The 14,362-nt window shown below is 46.7% G+C and overlaps 6 protein-coding genes across 6 annotated transcripts; 2 read left to right on the forward strand and 4 right to left on the reverse strand.

Moving 5' to 3' along the window:
• Nucleotides 1-503: 503 nt before the first annotated feature.
• On the forward strand, nucleotides 504-730 carry PADG_01099 (uncharacterized protein; the record flags this gene model as incomplete). Its single annotated transcript, XM_010758306.1, has 2 exons — nucleotides 504-545; nucleotides 575-730. 2 exons carry the CDS (start codon nucleotides 504-506, stop codon nucleotides 728-730), a joined length of 198 nt encoding a protein of 65 aa, XP_010756608.1.
• Nucleotides 731-1,049: 319 nt separating this feature from the next.
• On the reverse strand, nucleotides 1,050-2,048 carry PADG_01100 (uracil phosphoribosyltransferase; the record flags this gene model as incomplete). Its single annotated transcript, XM_010757817.1, has 3 exons — nucleotides 1,050-1,462; nucleotides 1,556-1,655; nucleotides 1,866-2,048. The coding sequence occupies 3 exons, from the start codon at nucleotides 2,046-2,048 to the stop codon at nucleotides 1,050-1,052; spliced, it is 696 nt and encodes a 231-aa protein (XP_010756119.1).
• A 663-nt stretch (nucleotides 2,049-2,711) lies between these two features.
• PADG_01101 (uncharacterized protein) lies at nucleotides 2,712-4,433 on the forward strand (the record flags this gene model as incomplete). Its single annotated transcript, XM_010757818.1, has 1 exon — nucleotides 2,712-4,433. The coding sequence occupies one exon, from the start codon at nucleotides 2,712-2,714 to the stop codon at nucleotides 4,431-4,433; it is 1,722 nt and encodes a 573-aa protein (XP_010756120.1).
• Nucleotides 4,434-4,793: 360 nt separating this feature from the next.
• PADG_01102 (uncharacterized protein) lies at nucleotides 4,794-5,344 on the reverse strand (the record flags this gene model as incomplete). Its single annotated transcript, XM_010758307.1, has 2 exons — nucleotides 4,794-5,044; nucleotides 5,185-5,344. The coding sequence occupies 2 exons, from the start codon at nucleotides 5,342-5,344 to the stop codon at nucleotides 4,794-4,796; spliced, it is 411 nt and encodes a 136-aa protein (XP_010756609.1).
• A 1,973-nt stretch (nucleotides 5,345-7,317) lies between these two features.
• PADG_01103 (uncharacterized protein) lies at nucleotides 7,318-8,229 on the reverse strand (the record flags this gene model as incomplete). The annotated part of the gene is made up of 2 exons (XM_010757819.1): nucleotides 7,318-7,946; nucleotides 8,055-8,229. The coding sequence occupies 2 exons, from the start codon at nucleotides 8,227-8,229 to the stop codon at nucleotides 7,318-7,320; spliced, it is 804 nt and encodes a 267-aa protein (XP_010756121.1).
• A 2,306-nt stretch (nucleotides 8,230-10,535) lies between these two features.
• Nucleotides 10,536-12,472, reverse strand: PADG_01104 (uncharacterized protein; the record flags this gene model as incomplete). Its single annotated transcript, XM_010757820.1, has 2 exons — nucleotides 10,536-12,045; nucleotides 12,099-12,472. The coding sequence occupies 2 exons, from the start codon at nucleotides 12,470-12,472 to the stop codon at nucleotides 10,536-10,538; spliced, it is 1,884 nt and encodes a 627-aa protein (XP_010756122.1).
• Between the last annotated feature and the right edge of the window lie 1,890 nt (nucleotides 12,473-14,362).

Here is a 14,362-nt window from a genome sequence, read left to right on the forward strand (position 1 = left end):
AGGGTATTTATTTTTTTTCCCTCTCTCTCAAATTATCATGTGGAATGATGGCGGATGAACATCAATGTTTTGTGTTTTACTATGGTTTAACGTGTTTGCTATGCTGTCTCCTGTTAATTTTAAGTTTTCTAAACGAACTTTGGGCAAGATGGAATGTGATGTGGAGTTTCAAATGAAAATGATTCTTTTTCATTTTTTTTCCTTTTTTTTAACCCCACTTTTTCCTTTAGCCTGGAAACCCCGTAGCTGGGGAATATGCACGGGCGTATAATAGCAGGTTTCCGTGCCGGTTGATGAGGTTTTAACAAGGCGTCGAGAGCGCACCACTGCATGATGATTGAGGTTCTACCTCGACACAATGGTTCCACATGAAGGGGGAGCCGCGGTCGAGACTCTACTGCGGGATTAAACAACCGGTGAATTGAACATATGAAGCTTCGAAAACTCACTTGGTTGCGCTGCAATTTTCTTTGTAATCTGATCGTCATTCGCAATTTGTCACCATGTCGATGAGAAAGGAGCTCTTTGATATAGTTGAAAGGCAGGTAGGTTGATCCATGGCTCGCCGCCCCAGGTAGTTAAGGTCATGATCTCTAGTGATTTGATGGAGATTTCACCGCAGATACCTCCAAAGGGTACCGGGATCGAGGATTGTGTAGGGCTCAAGGGCCCCATAGCTCCCACTATTCCGAATGCGCTGGATACCACACGCAGAGCGGCCAATATCTAATTCGTCAATAAATCGGTAGTGTGGAGCAGCAATTCCAATGCAGGGGTTATGAATACCAGAGGCCAAGTCACCCGAAAACATTTATCGTCAGGTATACTAAAAATATTTCAGATTCAAAGATAACCAAAGCAATTTGGAAATCGAACGCATATATTTTATAACATATCTGGGACATGTTACTTGCTTCATCCGCTCTCCTTTCAGCTTCTAAACCCCCCCTCCCCAAAAACACACACACAGACACACACCAATCCACCTCCCACAATGCTCTCTTTTTCCATAGTTCCCAAATGGGGACATCCTTCTAAACAAAAGACGCTCATTTCCCCCGTGCTAAAAACAAACGATCTCCAACATCACCCACACCAGGCTTGATCATACCCTTGCCATCCAATTCCGGGTCCACACCACCCAACCAAACAACCACCCCTTCTGGCCATTCCTCCACTGCGCGCCTTGCTCCCTCTTCACTCGCCAGTACACTAATCACCAACACCTTTTTAACTCCCCATTCTTTCAACGTTTGGATTGCAGCGATACAAGTGCCGCCTGTTGCGATTATTGGATCAAGGATGATGGCAAGAGTAGCTGCGGCTGCGTTTGTGGTGGGGACATCAGCGGAGGGGCTAAATGGAAGGTTATTGTAGTACTCAACGGGCTGTAGAGTAGTGGGTTCACGAAAGAGACCAAGGTGATGTACGGCGGCGGGTGAGGGGAGGAGATCTTGAATCGCTGGTTTTTGGAACAACGTTAGATTGGCATCTTCCATAAAATACAGTCGTGCTTGGTTTCAGGGACCGGTGGAATGTTAATGGGTAGATATACCCTGGACCATGCCTAGACCTGATCTGAGGATTGGGACGAGAGCAATTTTTTCAGGTGCTATGCTCTCTTCTCGATATTCGTATCCAAGTGGGGTTAGGCCCTAGAAATGGAAATAGCTTCAGTGTCAGCCAACTGCTAAAGAAGCCATAAAAAGAGACTTCCTCTCTTCTTCTTCTTCTTCTTCTCCTCCTCCTCCTCCTCCTTCTCCAACCCCCTCTTCCCAACCCTCTTCTATCACATTTCCTCCTAGTCAGGCTTACATACGTTTTCCTTTGGATGCTAGGTATATTAAGAAGAACTAAGTGCTCACCGTACCGCTCGGCGTGACCCGCAAGTTCGCATGTAGGGCCTCGCATCCAAGTATCATAGAAATATCATTGACCAATCTGCTCGTTTGCCTCGAGTCCGCAGTGTTTGAGCGCAGCTGGGAGAGCTTCACGCGCAGACAGGGATGTTGAGAAACGTGGACGTTGGTTGGGAGTGAGGAGGCCATAGTTGTCTTCTCCTGGATGGCTTTGACAGGTATTGGACTACCCGGTTGCTTGCGAGTTAGATGGCGATCTACGAGCTGTGGTATGAAATCTAGAGGTGGTATGAAATTTAGAGAACTGGTGAAGTGTCAACAGCTGACATCAGAGCTGCTTATCTTATCCGTTCAGGTGCAAACGCTGTGTATTGTACTGAAGTTTGTAAGGAAACCGTATTCAGCAGATATTGTCCACTTTTCTCCGTATAAAACGGTGGTACTGATCATACAAGAACCTTTTCTTCCAAAAATACTGCTAACTAGGCTAAAGTAAGGTTAGACATACATATCACGTGTGTTGAAGAAGATGAATATCAACATCGTCATCGAATCAACAATGTATTAAACATTTCTCGACCTCAATTGAGAAAACAGATCAGTGTCCACATATACAGTCCGGATATCTGACGGGGGGAAACAGAGAGGGCCGTGGAGCCCCGGGAAAATTTATTGGCATGTTCCTGCCGTTGTTCATGAACTGTCACTATGAATGACCGAGTCCATTGGGAGCTCCCAGGCTACAATTTTTTACTTGTTTTGTTTTGCGCGAATGCCTGTTCTAAATTTTCTAACTAAAAGGGAGCAAGGATTATTGCTCTTAATCAAGATATCAAGATATCCAATTGAAGCATGGATGACGAAAAATCCAGGGATAACCGTTCCGGCCCTAAGAGCCGAACTCACGCCCAGCAAAAGAGCCGATTCGGCATGGAGTTGTCGCATCACGGGAATTTAGAAGGGGAACGGTCAGGATGGAGAAGAGAGCACCACAGAGAGAATAAGGGGGTGTCTGCAGGCCTCACTAAGCTTTCTATCTCAGATGCCCCTGAAAATGCCGACGATGAGTTGCAAAGAGAATGCACCCGAGAGGAAGAAATTCAAGATACTGAGCGTACCGAATCACTTACCGAACTTGCAGTCCCACCTCCTATAGGTCGTGTACCATCTCATCGGGGTGACTGGGCGGCTCTCGAGAGCGCTGAGTCTAGAGTTACAACACCTGTCCCTAGCGCTGAGAATGTCACTAGGAGCGAAACGAGGTTATCGAAATGTGCTACTCACCTTTATACCATTTCATACCTTGTGTTATTCTCAATTCTAGGTGTGCTTGCACGGATTGGCATGGAGTGGTTGACTTCTTATCCTGGCGCTCCTTTAACTACGGGAGTTACGTGGGCAAATGTGGGAGGCTGTCTCTGCATGGGATTCTTAGCAGAAGATCGAAAGTTGTTTCGTGAGGAATGGGGGCAGTGGAGACCAAAACATTCCAGACGTGAATCTACCAAATCCAATATTGCTTCTAATCGCTCTGCTCGTAAGCATTCCCCACATCCTGTCAGACCTCACAGCCGTCGGTACTTCCACTACCATAGCCACCACCAACGGCAGCAGCAAGAGCAGAATGAACAACATGAGCAACCCGAACGAAAAGAAGAGCAATCAGAGCAGCCCCTAGACCCAGCCCAGTCCCTTGAAAGGCACAAAGCCGTCAAAAAGACCATACCACTCTATATCGGCCTAACAACCGGCTTCTGTGGTTCCTTTACCTCCTTCTCCACCTTCATGCTCGATGTTTTCCTCAGCCTAGCAAACGATCTCCCAATCGCAGGCAGCCCATATAACCCCATCACCCGCAATGGTGGATACAGCTTCATGGCCGTGCTGGCCATAATAATATACACTCTCTCCCTCAGCCTCAGCGCCCTACTCTTCGGCGCCCACCTTGCCATATTCATAGACGAGTATACCCCGATAATCCCCTATCTCTTCACACGCAAGTTCCTCGATCCTCTTGCGGTTTTCCTAGCCTCTGGATGCTGGCTTGGTGCGGCCTTCCTCGCCATCTGGCCACCAGACCGTTCTCTTGGTGTCCACGAGTACTGGCGTGGCAGAGCGGTGTTTGCCATCGTCTTCGCGCCGCTGGGTTGTTTGTTTCGCTTCAATGTGTCTCTCCTGCTCAATGCGCGCATACCTAAGTTTCCCCTCGGAACTTTCGCTGCGAATATCTTTGGGACTATGGTATTGGCTATGTGTTACGATCTGCAGAGAGCTACGAGGGTAGTTGCCTTGTCTTCCGCTTCGTCTTCTTCCTACGCTTCTGCCGCCGCTGCGATTGCTGCGGGGGCAGTTAGTGTCACACGTCTAACGGGCTGCCAGGTGCTACAAGGCGTTATAGATGGGTTCTGCGGGTGTGCGACAACGGTAAGTACTTGGGTGGCGGAGCTGGATAGTCTTGAGCATGAACATGCGTACTTTTATGGCCTGGTTACTGTCGCTGTTGCACTGGGAGTTTTGGTTATTACCATTGGTTTGTTGAAGTGGACAGTTGGTTTTGGACTTGCGGTTTGTTAAAATATGGGTTTTATTGCCTATAGACATATCGTCGTAGCTGGCTGATAAAAAGATCTCCTAAATTGCCGTTATTGAATCTGCCTGGCGGGCATGATGTCATCATATACAGACGAATAACGTGAGACCCCTTTCGACCCCTCCTCATGCATCTTAAAATACAGCCCTCAAAAAGGCGGAACCAACAAAATAACCAAAAACCAATTCATACCCAGTCCAAACGCCAGTTCCCAAATCCCCCGCATCCATACACCTTGTCATAAGGCTCATAACATCAAACCCAAACCACTCAAATACAACCAACCCACCTCCGAATCAAGGTCAAGACACATCACAACAACCAATGCATGAGCCCCGCCTTGCTTAAACAATCAACCCTTCCGTCGTATCCCCAAACCCAAACCCATTCTCACTCGTGCCGTTTCGGGTCGACCGATCTGGTCTCTCACCAACGGCTCCCGAAACAGACAGTTCCGTCCCTCGACCAATCTCGTCATAACCGTCACCACCTTCCAGGCCCTGCTGCTGTTCTTTCTCCGCTCTCCGGAGGCGTTCTTGAACGGCAAGGGCCTCGCGACGGTTGGCTTCTTTTGCATTGATGCGCTTTTGGGCAGCTGTGTTTTCGTTAGTTTGCAGAATGGTAGAGGTGACGGGATGTGTGGCATTGACTTTATTTATTTTTAATTTTTTATTTTATTGTGTAATTCAAGATGAGGTGAGGGTTGAGGTGAGATGATATAAGCGTTGCACCTACCCTGCCAGAAATATGAGTAGAGCAGCATTGTCACAAGCGACAGAGCTATGAAGCCGAACATAATGCCCAATTCTCGTGCCATGGATGGCACGGGCATGTAGGGTATAGGTTCAACATCTCCAGGCTTTGCAGAGCTGCGTGGTCCAGGATAGTCGTTCATTTTGTATATAAGTCCTCTTTCTCCTTTTTCGTTTATTTCTCTTTGCAGTGATTCTTCGTGTAATAAGTCTGATTTCTCGCCACCCGTCTTGCGTATATGGGAAGATCAAAATCCCTTTTCCACATAAAATTTTAAGAATAGTCAGTAAAACGGTGGCAGACGGAGGATAAACTGGTCGTAAACTGGTCGTAAACTGGTCGTAACATCCAAAAAAAAATAATAATAAATAAATAAATAAATAAATAAATAAATAAATAAATAAATAAATAAATAAAAAAATAAAAAATACCGGAAATCTGCGCAACTAGACCTTATTAGCTCGAGATGCAAAAACGTTCGTTATTACCATGCACGCAAGAAGAATGGTAATAAATAGGGGACTGGGTATTTTAAGGCCGTGTGCTCTCTTCTGTTTGCAAACAAAGAAACCAGAGATGATTAGGCTCTAAGCTTAGATGCCCCGTCAAACTTAAAATGCATAATCGTCCCATGGGAATAGAAAGGGCTCCCATGGCTTGATGAATGCGGAATCCAAATGCTGCTAAAGAGCCCAATTGAGAAAAGAATAGCTCTTCCATACCCTAATCCGGTGGTATGTTTAAACCTCCTTTGGCTTCAATCACTATTCCTGCTTTTGTTGTTGCTCTGCTGATTTTCCCGAACCTGAAATAGTTTCGAATTTTATCGATCGTGTGGAGGATGAAAGATAGGTGTATCTTTTAAATAATATTCAGCCAGTGGTTCCTCGCTTTCTGCCCGTCTTTTGCTTCAAGACAACCCTTGTCTGCGAAAAAGTAGCCCGGATCTTGCGCTGGCCAAAGGAAGAGATGATGGTAATGCAACGGTTTTGGCTGCGCAAGACGGGAGATGTTTCGTTTGTGGATCGAAAGATGACAGTTTGTCTGCAGTGGATAGAGGGCAACGCTGGTGAGGATGATGATGATGATAATTATTGATCTCTGATGGGCGCAACACAACCTGGAGACGCGATGGACGTCGGGATCTGCGGGACCCGGAGTGGATTGAGTCAGCAAGCCCTAATCACATAGTAAAACTGTCGGTACCTTTTTAGCTTCTTAGCCCCGCAGTTTCCGACAGCGAATATTTCTCGCAATAACAATAATAACCTTGGAAGTCCACTACTGGAGAAATATCGGGATGAGCAGATAAATGAAAAACGGTGGGGATGGAATCCGGAGCGCAATTCCAGCAGCTGCAAGGTTTGTTTCATGGGTTGTCTCGGGTTTGCCGCACAAAGGACATAGCCGTGGTAACTACCTGGGAACCAAGGTAACTTGCTCGTGGGAAAGCCATTGATGAACGACCTTCATGGGATACAAGTTTTCACAGCTGAGGCGCAGTTCTACAGATGGGGCTAAATACTTAGGTAAATATATACCTTTCTAGCAGATCTCGAATAGCACATAATAATGCTGTGGTTTAATATGGAATTTCCCCCCCCCCCCCCCCAAGCAGTAAGAACAAACCTCCTAGATAACAACTCATTATAGCAGTTCAATACTATCCCAGAGGGCCTCAACAAGTCACAGTCTTGAGCTCTGAATCGATCGATCGAGCTCCATATTCACCTGCTGTGCGTATCTGGTTCTGTGGGAAATTGGGGACAAATGTCCGCCCGCCGCGATCCTGACAGATCTGCAGAGTCAAACCTATTTTATGGCCCAGCCCGGGACCCAGCTCAACGGGATCGACATAGGGCCAACCTGAGGTATTTTAGTCCGGCATAGAGATGCTGCAGCATATGAACAACAGTTGATTGTGGGTTGGTGAAGAGCAGTTTAGCTGAAAGCGAGGCCATCTCATGATGTTGCTAGATTTAAATATAATGAACGAAATATTCCGAGAACGAAATGCCCAGGAAAACAAACGGACCAGCACGTCTGAATCGCGGCGGAAGATATCATTGAAAACTTCTTTTTAACTGGGGGGGGGGGGGTTGTGCTTCTTTTCTTCTACCACTTTACTCTGAATTTTGTACAGTCGTCTTGAGCGCCACGTGCAGCAATCGGCATAAGGACAGGCTGATGATTGGCTGCGGCGGCCATTGTACAAACTCGGTAGAAGCCCGGCTTCTCAAGACCTTTGTCCAGCGTCGCGGAGAGAATCCCATCTCCATCAGCCTTGTTTCTAATGCCCTTGAACCATATCGGATTGCTCGCATTGAGAGGTGTCTGCGGGTTGATTTTGTCTCCCAAAAACTGGACCGTGACATGTAGGTGACCTTCAATGAGGCCTTTTTCATTTACGAGCTGTGGTGCTGCGAAATATGTCTCAGCGGGATTTGTGAAGTAACCTGTTGCAAGGTTTGTAACCCGGATCCTGAATTCGATTGGTTTGTTGACTTTGACGATGTCATCTGGGGCGGGACTCAGGACGATGGAGGAAACCATATTGTCGATCGATGGAATGGCACCCATAGCTGATAATAACATTAGTATATGAGGGTCATGGCCGATATTCTCAGCATCCAAGGATGGTTGAGTAACACTTACGAATGCCGTTGCAGGATCCTCCCTTGATCTGCAGTCCGTTCGTTCGGGGACCCCGTGGGGCGCAAAAATTGATGTGGTTGTTCTGCGCCCTGTTCGCCAGTTAGATGCCTCCCTGGAAATCTCCACAAAACCATCCAACTTCCATACCTAAATAGGTACTCCGTATATTGCAGCTAAATATGCAATGGGGTACTTACATTCGAGAACACGCGTATCCCTCACTCTTCTTTTCGGGGCTCCATCCGTTTGATCGACTTGCATTTTGAATAGACCTTTGAGATAGCAGAAGAGTTTTTTCACTCTCCAATAATCTTTTACCGTTGGTATAGCCTGGGCAACTCGGATGGTCCTCTTTGGTTTGCCCTGACACATTGCCAAATAAACAGGCTGCGGAAGCCAAAAGTGATATAAAGATCCTCAAATTCATCCTGTCCACAATCCAGCTGTAGCTGCACAACCAGTGAATAGTGAAGATGAATGGCAGAGCAGTCTGTACATATACGGCCTTTGTTAAAATGAGGGACCCTGTCAGGGGTGGGTAGTAAGCTGACAACGCATATTTGTTGTGCACGGTGGTGCATTCTTAAAATATAACGCTAACTAGTACTTAGTTGAACTTTGTTAAGAGAAGTATTTAAAAGCTCAGATATCGACAAAGGGAAATCGGAGCCCGAAATAGCAGCAAAAATCCCAGACGTAATGTTCTTAGAGAATGCAATGTGGTAGGCATCCCCCAAGATATGATGGTTGCTTGGACTGGACTTAGTTCTCGCCCGCAGCGGATGGGGGCGTTCAATAGCATCTAGATTTTCAATGCAAGTTATTGGGTGCCATGATTGCCTTTTAGACAAAAGAATTTTGTGGTCCAGTAACTAACAGTGGTAAGTGAGACTTAGAGTTAGTTACTGCATCCCAAACTCTTCGAGGGTTAGACTGTATCCTGCAAAAACTGGTCAACTTCTGCAACCAAACCGCCATGTTGTCTATCACAACGCCACATAACGTGGATGCTGATGACAGCCCTCTGAAAAACACCTTCTGAATAACCAGATACAGCACCAAATATACCACCAAGTGTGCTAAAAACACAATCCTCAGGCATTCAACACAAGGTTAAGCAAAAAGGTTATGAAGTACTCTCTCTTGCTCAATCTTTTTACATATGTGCAGAACTTGGTTGTCTGGTTAAGTTTGAACACGGCCTGTAATGAAGGAAATGCAACCCCTCCTTGCGTGCAGCTTGCCCGATGACATGACGGCGGGGCACGGGTAGATGGGGGGTGTAACCCCTATTTGAATACGGATAGTTTCTTGATTTCAGATAGACGGCCATTGCCGGAGAAGCTTGAGTTGGCTTAGGTACAGGGCTCGTGGTGGATTCCCAACGATTACTCGCGAGTCTGGCTGCGGGGTTAAATTCGAGGATGCTCTCTACGCATGCGGTAGTTTCGTGCCAGTCCTCTGTACCATAATATCTCCTGTCCCCTCCCGTGAGCAGGCACTCCAAACCGAACACGGCTAATTAGCAATAGAACCGGTGCTACTCTCCCTTTAACCTATAGCGGAGATCGTTATCCAAATATCTTGGTCTCACGCCCTTTCTCTGGGGGGGGGGGGATAACCGTGAGGGCCCGCTGGCAATAGAGGCAAAAGAAAATTCTCGGTCTCGGCAAAACGAGAAAATGTTGAAAACCCTTGCGACCATTTTAATTAGCATTGCCAGCAAGTCTCCAGGTTAACAGGGGTTTTTGTAAGATGAAATGCATGTTCATTACATTCAAAAAATATTCAATTCTTAAATCCGGTCATCCGCCGAAAAAAAAAAAAAAAAAGAACTGACATAAACAGTTCATGAAGAACAAAGGAAAGAAAGGAGAAAAGCAAGCTATGCATGAATAAAACAGTTGGATTCAGTCCAATCTTGCATGCTTGGCTACCACCACTGTTGATGCCAACATGCAATAAAAGATATCCATGAATATCAACAGACTGACGAACCTCAGCGAATATGAGCAAACTGCTCTGGACTGGGATACAGTTGAACGATTCTCCAGAATACATGAAGTTGGTTCGAATTGCTTGGAGTCTGTCTCGTTTACTCTTTGTGGGACCGGATTCCTTGTTGCCACCCAAGAAGGAGAGTTGAAGCAGCAATTGATTCTCCTTCTGATTTGGCAGTTCGTCTCGGGGTGGGCAGTTCATAAATATTTACAGAGGTTTGCAATCGGCGGTTGGCCAGGAAACAAGTGCTTTGTGATCCATTTTTATTGGTCCGTAGTTTAATTAAGAATGGCGCTAGTAAAATCATATCCATGGGTTATTTTAGCTTGGCGCGGAACGCTTAATCTAACCCATTAAGGTTTGGCAGGAGTATAGACTCAGAGAATTAGATGTTTGTAATCGATATGAAAGGGGATAATGAGAGAGGTAACTCGGGTTTATAGACTTGAGTGATGTCCATGAAGCATATATATATATATATATGTGTGTGTGTGTGTGTGTGTGTGTGTGTGTGTGTGTGTGTGTGTGTGTGTGTGTTGGTTCGAAAAACCCGTCATGTTTTCCTTCGCGATAATATATAGTTAGAGAACTTTACAGATCAAGACAACTACGGATATTCATTTCACATCCAATGCACCAATGCACCAAACTCTCATTTGAAATATTGTTACATGCTATCAAAGCCCAAGCAACACCTCCCAATCTGGCGTCACCACAAATTTCCCGGTAACTTGCGACATCGCCCATACCAGCGTCTCCCTTGGCTCCTCCAAAGAAGTCCCATCATCCTCCCCAGACACCTTGGGATTCCCCTCCGACGCCACAATCGCATCCTGAAGGAAATCCACGTCACTCCCCTTCGTCAGATCAAAGCTGATCCCGCCCCAGTCTATTGTTGCCCTCCCGGACTGGTGGATGTTTAGCTTGCCCACCCGGCCGGGTGGGAGGGAGGAGTTGACCGCTGTAATAAATTGGGAAACGCCGTTGGTATTGTTGTTGATAACCGAGGTAGGTTTAAGGATGGCGAGGTTGTCTGTGTCTTCTTTTTTAATCGAGGGTATGGCTGGATTCTGGGTGGTAGTTGTTTGTGCACCGGTTTCAACTACATCTTGGTCCATCGCATCTGCAGCTGGTGTTTGCGCAATAAGATTGGGTGTCATGGGCGGAAATTGGATGAGGAAAAGCCGCCCAGAGCGCTCATCCTTCGGAGCCTCAAGAGCTTTATCCTCATCTTCCCGGCCAGCTGCTTCCTCTCCTTCCGCCGGTTTATCGTGGGTGGTTATTGTTCCCAACGTCTGCTTGATATGTTCTATATCCTGCTCGTGAAGGTCCCACTCTTGCCGTTCTTCTTCCGTCTGCAGTTTGCTTCTCGGATCCTGGATAGCGACCCTCTTCTTCTTCTTCTTCTTCTTCTTCTTTTCCTTCTTCTTTGTTTTTGGTTTTGGGGGAGCGGGTGTTAAAGCGCTGTCGCCCGTGGCTTGCGGTAGAGTGTCGACCATAAGCACATCCCCATCCTCCGTAGGCTCCTGTTTAATTCGCACTTCGCTCTGCGCTGCACGGCCAAGAGCGTTCTCCGAAGTAATTTCAACTTCCTCTTCACTCTCAATTACACTCTCTGCGTCTTCATCCTCACTATCCTGCACAAACAAGCTCTCATCCCCTCCATGCTTCTCCTTTGCCTTTGCCTGCCTCCTCAGCTCCGCTGACTTATGCAAGCTCGAATCCGTGTTAACACCAACAGACCTCTCCTGGTGTTCCTGTCTCTCAACCCGAATAGGCCTCAACCCTCTCCCCAGTCCCCCAGACAGAGACCCCTTGGCCGGCATTTTCCTCTTCCCCTCCTCTAGCTCCACATTATCTTCCCACCCCGCTTCCTCCTCTTCATCACTGATAATATTAATCTGCTCAATGCTAAACCTCGGCCCCCCACCGCTCTCCTCATCTGACGAAACATCTCTACTTTCTCCCTTTCCACCCTCCTCACTCTTAGCTGTGACAAGCCCATGTGCCCTCTCGGCTCCCGATCGACCGCCATTGCCAAACTTCATTCTACCCCCTCCACGACCCCACGTCGAGATGCCCGATCCTAACAGTCCCGAGCCATCTCCACCAGAAATCACCCCTCCCCTCACAAGCCAAATTGTACTCCCCATCGCCCTCACTCTCCACAAATCCCCACTCCTAGCCCTAGAATCCGCACTCCGCATCGCAGACAGGGGAGAGGAGGAAAAAATATAAACAAATTCATGAGAGCCACTGAGAAATAGTGTTTATATTCGTTCACTTCCTCGCCACCGCCACGTGGCTGATAGCGCAGTGTCGGCTTGGGTGCCGTGCCGTCCGGATTTAGGGGAACGAGGGAGCCGGTTGGTGCACGCTTCTTGAGCGATTGGAGGCGTTGGACGCCGCCGCGGGTTGTTGGTGTGGCGCTGGCTGAAGGTGCATTTCGAGAACGCGGTTCACTGAGACTGGGGCTTATTGGGGGATTGTTCGGGTTTGTGGTTGTGTTTGAAGGGCCTGAAGTGGGTGTGGCAGAGGAACTGTCGGTGGGACCGGCGGTGCGGCGCGAGGAGGCAGCGGGTCGCCCGCGAGCGTTGGTGGACTTTGGAGGCATGGCTATGTCTGTGGGGGATGGTAGAAACCGCGCGAGTGGTGCGCTTGTTTCAATTGCTTGCTTTGTAAATTTGATATTTTGGGGTGGTGAGAATGCTCTGTACTATTGCCTGCCGTGTTGGTCATCGATGATGGCGCATGATTGGGGTGAGTCTTATTCGCACTGGGCAATTTTCAATATGATGGAATTAAGGATTATAAAGGTGCATCCATCACTGCATTAATTAAGGAGAACAGGGGGGATATGGCAATGAGCAAAGTATTTAGAGATGAGAAGTGCAATTCGTCGTCGGACGTTGCTGTAATCTTCCATCCATTCGGTGTCTCGATAATCATTTCTTTGGGGATCTGAGAGCTGCCTCGGAGTTTCATTATTCCGCCATTCAACAATTAAAATTACCACTAGGATAACTATGGTTTAGCTTGTTTCAATCCAAAAGCCTGCAGGAACCCCCGCTTTCCCAATGGAGCGAAACCACTGAAGAGCTAAACTATCAAATCACGTAGTCGGTCAGTTTATTGTTCAAAGGATATGCTTTGTCCGGTCCGCAGAATGAAGCAAGTCATATATGTAAGTAAAATTCTTATTTTGCTACCTAGGTAAATAAGAATACAGACGCAGGTAAAAACACAGTACTAACTTTAAAAAAAGCAAAATCGCGGAAAGGAAAAAGAAACATTACAAAGAGAAAAAGTTGAGATAAAAAGGGAGTGAACAATAAAAGAGACATGTACTGCGTGCAATTTAATTTCAAACAAATGAATTGCCAATACAGGAAGAAAAGGAGATAGGGATAAGTGAGAGGAATTCGAGAGATAATATATGTGTATGTAACATCCTTATGGCAAAGAACAACGTAGCAAGGAGCAGGGGAATAGGGTGACTGGATTATATCTCTCTTCGGCGTAGAGATGACTGATGCAGGGAGAATGGGAGTGGGTTGATGGGGCTTTTGTCTTGTCCTCTCCTGTCGCAGGTAATTTGTTTTCAATATCCTTCTCTCATGTACAGAAATTGTCTCTCTGTTGAATTTTGCACAATTGCTTTTGGTGCTGCGGGCCAATTTCAAACACACAGTCCAACATCCCACGGTCAAGGATAAGTGTTGCGCCGTGATGTAATAGACAAGGCAGTGCTCACAAACCTGACTGGTCATGAATGCCTGGCGTACACTGCCTCAGTAGATCAAAGATCAACACAGAAAAAGGACAAAAGGAGAGAGGGGAAAGGGTGGGCAACAACAAAGAAGAAGAAGAAGAAGAAAAAAAAAAAAAAAGAAAACAAGATACACAAAGTAAAATTCAAACATTTAAACACTAAAATCAAGTGGAAAACCCCTCGAAAGCAAATATAACCATGATAAACATTTGCACGCAGAAATTCAAAACTCCCGTCATTCACTCAAGGAAATAATCGCTCGCTAAAAGAGAGAGAGAGAGAGAGAGAAAGAAATATAGATATGTCCGTTGCACAAGAAGAGAAAAGACCAATGGAAACGAAGAAATAGGTGTGGGAAGAAAGAGTTACGAAAGGTATTGAATATGAACGGAGGTTCCAGATGGGAGACTTGGGTGAGATAAAACGCGCAAGCAAGTTACGTATGATGAAACGAGCAAAAGTGTCGATAGCATTCGTGGGGTTCAAGTTCTTGAAACGGGAGGAAATTCGTGGAAAAATAAATACAGAGGACGTTAACTCCTGCGAAGAGTCCCCTAGTAGGCTTTGTAATAGTTCTTAATGAGGAGAAAGAATCAAAAGGCCATCAGGGGGGGGGGGGGGGGGGGAAATAAAAATAAAATAACAACGCCGGCAGGGTTTGACGGAAATTTGTTTGCCGGGAAAGGGAAAGGGGAATAAACCGGGGGATGCTGGTGGGGGTTTGGGGGGGCC

Source organism: Paracoccidioides brasiliensis (genome assembly GCF_000150735.1).
Source record: "Paracoccidioides brasiliensis Pb18 unplaced genomic scaffold supercont2.1, whole genome shotgun sequence".
Classification (NCBI taxonomy): Eukaryota; Fungi; Ascomycota; class Eurotiomycetes; order Onygenales; family Ajellomycetaceae; genus Paracoccidioides; species Paracoccidioides brasiliensis.